The sequence below is a fragment of the Sesamum indicum genome, linkage group LG3 (genome assembly GCF_000512975.1).
Source record: "Sesamum indicum cultivar Zhongzhi No. 13 linkage group LG3, S_indicum_v1.0, whole genome shotgun sequence".
In the NCBI taxonomy this organism is placed as follows: domain Eukaryota; kingdom Viridiplantae; phylum Streptophyta; class Magnoliopsida; order Lamiales; family Pedaliaceae; genus Sesamum; species Sesamum indicum.
The window spans coordinates 2,081,592-2,087,814 of NC_026147.1; the positions used below are offsets into that span (position 1 = coordinate 2,081,592).

The 6,223-nt window shown below is 35.1% G+C and overlaps 1 protein-coding gene across 2 annotated transcripts; it reads right to left on the minus strand.

Moving 5' to 3' along the window:
* Positions 41-5,604, minus strand: LOC105157018 (nuclear ribonuclease Z). 2 transcript variants are annotated; one of them, XM_011073312.2, is made up of 10 exons: positions 5,431-5,604; positions 4,608-4,665; positions 3,568-3,823; positions 3,134-3,296; positions 2,985-3,055; positions 2,798-2,893; positions 1,844-1,957; positions 1,128-1,196; positions 945-1,019; positions 41-604 (listed from the first exon to the last, which is right to left on the minus strand). In XM_011073312.2, the coding sequence occupies exons 3-10, from the start codon at positions 3,814-3,816 to the stop codon at positions 530-532; spliced, it is 912 nt and encodes a 303-aa protein (XP_011071614.1). In that variant the 5' UTR covers positions 3,817-3,823; positions 4,608-4,665; positions 5,431-5,604; the 3' UTR covers positions 41-529. The 2 variants fall into 2 exon arrangements, with proteins under 2 accessions (XP_011071614.1, XP_011071613.1); XM_011073311.2 differs by having other exon boundaries at positions 3,568-3,883.

Below are 6,223 nucleotides of genomic sequence, written 5' to 3' on the forward strand. Positions count from 1 at the left end.
TAGTGTATTGGAATTGTTGATACTTCATCAAAATTCAAGCTTTAGCCAAAAAAAGAACATCATCAAAGCTTATTACATTTATGCAGACGAAAAATAAATCGAACCGATGTTCCCTTTTATGTTGGACGAGTGATAGCTCGTCGAAAATCTTTCATGAAAAATAGAATATGAGAATAAAATTTTACAATAAAACTTAATTCAGGATTCGACAAACTGCAAATCAGAACTAAGATCAGATAAACTACTGTATATAACTGCCGTATTCCCTGGTATCAACTTCTAACGCAGGGAAACCTCCTCCAACACAGCTTGAACATCAGTGCTGAAATGGATGAATAGATCAGCAAGCAGCAACTCAGCTTATAGACTTTCATCATGTTAATCATCATCATTCAAGGTTGATGAAACGAAACTGAGTCTGTGTACTTGATGGAAGCTGAGTGCTCTTTATTCTCTGCGTTTCAACTGAGAATGTACGGATTCAGATAACAGTTTTTGCATTCATGTTTAGCTTGAGTTTTGCTGCACTTCAAAAACCTTTTGTGAGGGCAAAGACTCGTCCTGCCAAAGGAGGAGGTAATGCAGAGACGGCATTTTCAATGACCTGATAAAACACATGTGGAAGTCTGGAGATGAGGATTAATAATATCAAACAATGCATGGCTATAATTGTTATCATGGCATTCTAATAACTTCAATATCCCATAAAATCTCATTTTCTTTGCATAAGATATTCGTTGAACTTTAAAAACAATGATTGAGAATAGTTCAAGTACAAATAGGTAATTGTCAAGATCCTATGTGCATTGCAATCCCCTAAATGGAGAAACATCATTGATAAGATTTGAAAATATGGTACATAGATGGCTTCGGCCCCCTGTTACAAGGAATCATCAAGACTGATTCTCATGATGTATTCTAGTGCTGGAGAGAAAGATACTTACGTCTAATTGATAGCGAGCTGAAAAGTGAATTAGAAGAATTGCTTTGTTGTCAAACTTATCAGCGTAATTGATAATCTGGTGACATAAAATGCGCACAATTGGAACAGCAGTTAGTATCTAATAAAGTAGCGGAATAACACGGTACGGGAAAGAAAGGAAAATACTAGGTCGTTAGGACATTACCTCAGACAAATGTGTGTGTCCATAGTCTCTTGCATCCTCTACTGTGCATGTATCCTCCACATATGTGCTCTACAAGAGAAAATTGAGAACAAGGAGAAATGAACCTAGAAAACTATATTGATGACTTAACTGTAAGAGTCAAGAAAGACATGTCCAGCCCAAAATCGGAATAAATGCTCCGTTTTTTAACTATAATGAGCTTGGGGCAAGTCATAAGTTCACAAGGAATACAGACACCTTTTTACTAAATAACTCTGCAATAATCAAATAAAAAACGTGCTTTTGGGAATTCAAACTTATAACTAAAGTTAGCATCAAGAATGCATACTTTGTATTAAGATAACCTAAAATTCAGTTGGATCTCATTTCATGCTATTTTAGTGCTATCAGAGTAATAAATTGTTCATGCCATCATACAACTGTCATACTTCAAGAAGCATTTTGTAGAATGCTTATAAACTCATAATCATATCACAATATATATACCATCAATATATGAAAAGTTTTCACTTCTCTCAGTTGCCAATAATATCTCAGTTGATTACTCTGCTGCCACTTTGTGATTAACATCACAATTTGACTGGAAATGAAATGCCTAGTGGCAACCAGACAGTTGAAAAAAATGAGGTATTTGACATGAAAATAGATCAGCTTTACTTGAGGGCCCTAACTTGCATGAAAAAAATGAAAGATATAGGTATACATGAAGATGTTACCTCCAAAATGAGAAGCTTTGCTTTCAAAACATCAACATTCTCCGGGTCAATAATAAAATCAGACATAGTGTCTCCTGTAAAAGCAACCTCTGGTGATGTATAGGTATCTGTAATCTGCCAATGCAGTAAAACTTATGGCATCAAATATTACCTCTTCTAAATTTCATAAAAAGAATGGATAACTTTGAACAAGAAACACATTAACCAGAAGAAACTTCACCATCAATTATTTTCTTGTTCACCTTTTTAGAGAATAAATCAAGATTAGAGCATGAGGTATCTTAGAAAGCGAAGGCAGAGATTGACAGTCAGAGTCTGGAAATACAAGTTTTAGATCTTTTAAGCTTCTCCAAAGCTTTTTGGAAGGTAAGAATACTCTCTGGTACTCTTACAAGATGTTGGAATATTATTAGTTGCTCCTATAAAAACACGGCATAAATTAATAAAAATTATCCCCAATAAGTAACTTAAAAAGAAAGGACAATTTGGTAATGTACAGAAGTCTAAAAACCAATATCAAATATATCAAGCATAGAGCATTATCTTCCCAAGAAATGGCTCTAAAAAGTTCCTTTTTGGCCTTCAAAATATATGTTTGTATACTTGGTATACTTGAACTTCATCTGGTAAGAGATTCCCAAATTTCTGCACTTGTTGTCATACTTCAAATTCCATGCATAAACAAGTCAAACAAACAAATGAAACAGGCATTGTTGCTAAAAATTTCCGTAGCTCAACAACTACATCCAGCATGTGACAGTGATACCATACTACTCAAAAGGCAAGAATCTCTAGCACAGTGCTACACCACTACAGAAGTGTACTTCTTTCATCGTGGATGTAATAAATGATAAACAATGAAAAATGAGTATAAAAGTATGCGTTTAATAATTTAAGGAGGAAGAGTTTCATATAAATTCATGAAATCAAACTGAAAGGATTCTTGAGACATACCTCCACACCTGATAGCCTCAGGCTTTTTAACTCAGATCCTGGCAGCCCAACATATTCCTGCTTAAGTTTGTGTCTCACAGAATAAATTATATACCCCTACGGAAAACCAAAGCCAATAAGCCAATCCTCCAAGTACAACTGATCTTTCCAAAAAGCTATGAAAAAAAAATCAAGCCTTGATAACAACCTGACTTGGAATCACATGATAAGTTTTAAATGCTCTGACAATGAGGTCTTTTCTTAAATGAAAATCTTCACCTGTAAATCACAGTAAAATTAGAGCCTGCGCAAAAAAGTTCGCAAAAATGAACAAGAAGCGAAGTTGCTCTTTATTACCCACATCCAGACCAACGAGAGTATGGTTTAGTTCGGATTGATCCATTGCCCTGTGTGCTTCAAAAATCTTCTCCACATTTTCTTTGATCACTTTTGGCACAAAAACAGTAGGCGGCGCCATTCGGTATAAGCCACGGGTAGCAACATACATGGGTAGTCCTCCCTGAGAAACACACAATATGAGGATATCCTTCTACACAAGACATACTGACAGATTTCTCAATAGACTGAAAACACTTGAAAGAAGCTACATTGTGTTTGTCCTGTCGAACACACAAATGCACATTTTATATAACCAAAAGAGACAAAGGCAAAGTTTGCTATCTGCCCCAAATCTCGCTGAAGCTAAAACACTCAGAAAAGTACAACGTAATTGCTTCTACCAATTCCATGCTTCAAAAATAATAAAAACTTGAGGTCAGGAGATGAATTACAATATGGTCCATGTGGCCATGGGAGATGAAGAGGAACTGCTGGGAGATGGCACGTTGAGGGCACTTGCCAATGTCGAAGGCCAAATTGAGACCGGGCAAAATGACACAGGTCTCGTGGCCTGCAATTGACAGTCCATCGATGGAGTAGCCTTCTATCTTCAGCTCCTCTTTTCCGGCTTTCTTCTTCTTTTTCTGCTTCTCTGCTTTAAAATCAATCGCTTTGGAAGCATTTTCATCAGTGGACGCCATTTCTATGCTGATTCCAAACACAAAATTTAGCAATTTCTTACGTTCTTTCTCTTTGAAGCTTGTGGTTCTGTGCAGGGAACAGCGGAAAGAGAGAAAAGGGGATTGCAGTTAGGATCTGGAAAAGAAACCTGGTGTTCCCTCTGTGCCAGGTCAGTCACTTTGCTTCCTTTTTATTCATTTTATTGTTTTGGTGTGTGTTTTTCCTTTTCAGTGGGCACCAAAAGTCAAACTATCTCATTATTTAACTAATTAATTGGTGATAGGATTCAAGATTAAATGAATATGATTAAGTACGGATCAAACATATGTCGTTTACTTTGTTTGAGGAAATGATAGGAAAATTATTATCATGTGTTTACAATGTTGATCAAAATAATCCAAACTGCCAAATGTCGATGACACCTTTGGGTTTTTTTAATTAATACATTTATGAGGAACACACAAATCAAGTTATGCGAATGCTCTTCTTCTCATCCACATTCAGCCTCTTTGCAAGATTCGTTCGACTTCCCTTGCTCTCCCCAACCAATCTTGGATTTGGAATCCCCCTTGCTATGGGATAGCAAGGGAAGTCGGATGAATTTTGCAAAGAGGCTAAGTGTGGATGAGAAGAAAATGATATCAACAAGATTACTTGTTTACTAATACCCTTTCCAAGAAAGAACTAATTATAGAGTTTCACTTGAGATGAAAACCATTATTTAAATTTTACATAAGTAAAAAGAGGGATCTAATTTTCAGGTATAATTATGTGCTGCAACTAAAGAAGAACTCCAGGAGTTTGGTGGTACCTGCAAAGCGCGATAACTTCACCACTTTCCCTTCTTGAACCAACCTGACTGTCCTTACCTGTAATATGCATCACATATAAATCAAAGCAGAAATATACCAATTATTTCCCAAACAAGACCAGAATTTTAGGACAAAAATGAGTAACCTGGAGAACTCGGTGCAGGTTTTGAAATAGAGGGCTTATTCTTTTACTTCTATAAAAGGTATAAACAATCCCACCCAACAGAAAAAGCCAAAGCGACACTAAATTTCATAAGCACTGGGCTTATGGGACTTTCCCTTTTCTCTTTCACACCAATTTTCAGACAACAATAGCTCAAAATCCAATTCTTCAATCATTTAAAAACAGCACACACACACACAAGATGACGTGCTATATGACCAAACTCTTCTTCATCGTCACAACCTCTTCTGTACAACTTTTATGGAGGCAGCAACGCTGCCTCTCTTACAACTGTTATAGGGACAGCGTTACTGCCTCTGTTTAAACAAAAAACTGAGAAAAAAAGAGGCAGCAGCAGCACATTAAAAAGAAAGGAAGAGGCCCAGTCTAGCTATGTTTTTAACAACAAATGTTTGAAGTTAGCAGCAAAATAGCAAAAAATAGATTGCAATTCTACACCCTAATATACTTTTCCCTCCACCAACAATTCCCCAATTACTAGTAGTCATAACAATTTTCACTCTCAAACCACAATAACAAAAATCTCATCGGTTATAATCACTTGCACAACTTTCAGAAGACCCAATCGAAATGCTTATACGCTTACTTAAAAGAGAAATGAGAGTGGTTGTTGTAATGAGAAGAATGAGGGAAAGTACCTGAATAAGGAGGATACCCCGATGGCAACCACAAGCAAGCTTGGAAGAGTGCCGGAGGCGACGACAAACTCTGAGGTCCGGAGGCACTGACAACGGAGCTTGCAGACACGGCGGCGATGGGTCAAAGAAATTAGACAGAGAAAGAGACTTATGAGAGGTGCTCTTTTTATTTACTTATTTATCTAATAAAATGTATAAATCACTAATATATATATATATATATATAGAGAGAGAGAGAGAGAGAGAGAGAGAGAGAATTTATTTGAAAATGTAAAAAAAAAATTATAAGAAATTCAAAAGAGAGGACAAAAGGAAAATCAACCCTAAACTTTACCGTCAAAATTATTTTTTTAGGTTAATTACGCTTACATCTATTTAAAAATATTAAATTATATTTTTTAAATAAAATTTGAAATTATATTTATATCAGTCTGAAAAGTTTTACACCTAACCTCCTTCCATTAAGATTTAGAATAAAATATTAACGTACGCAAAAAATATATAAATTTTCAAGTTTGGTTTCATTTAACATATTCATGTATATTTTTATACTTATAAAGAGATAGATAATATATACATAATTAGGTTAATATCATTACATTTTTTCATCATAAGTATAAAATTATTATATGAAAACGTTAAAAAGGGTACGATTAAAAATTTATGTAATTTTGTTTTTCTTTTTTGTTAATATTAGCAGTTTTCATCCAAATCCTAATAAAAGAGAATCAGGTGTAAATAGTGAATTTTGGTAAAGGGTGTAAGCATAATTTTGTAACCTTTTCTGTTGAAA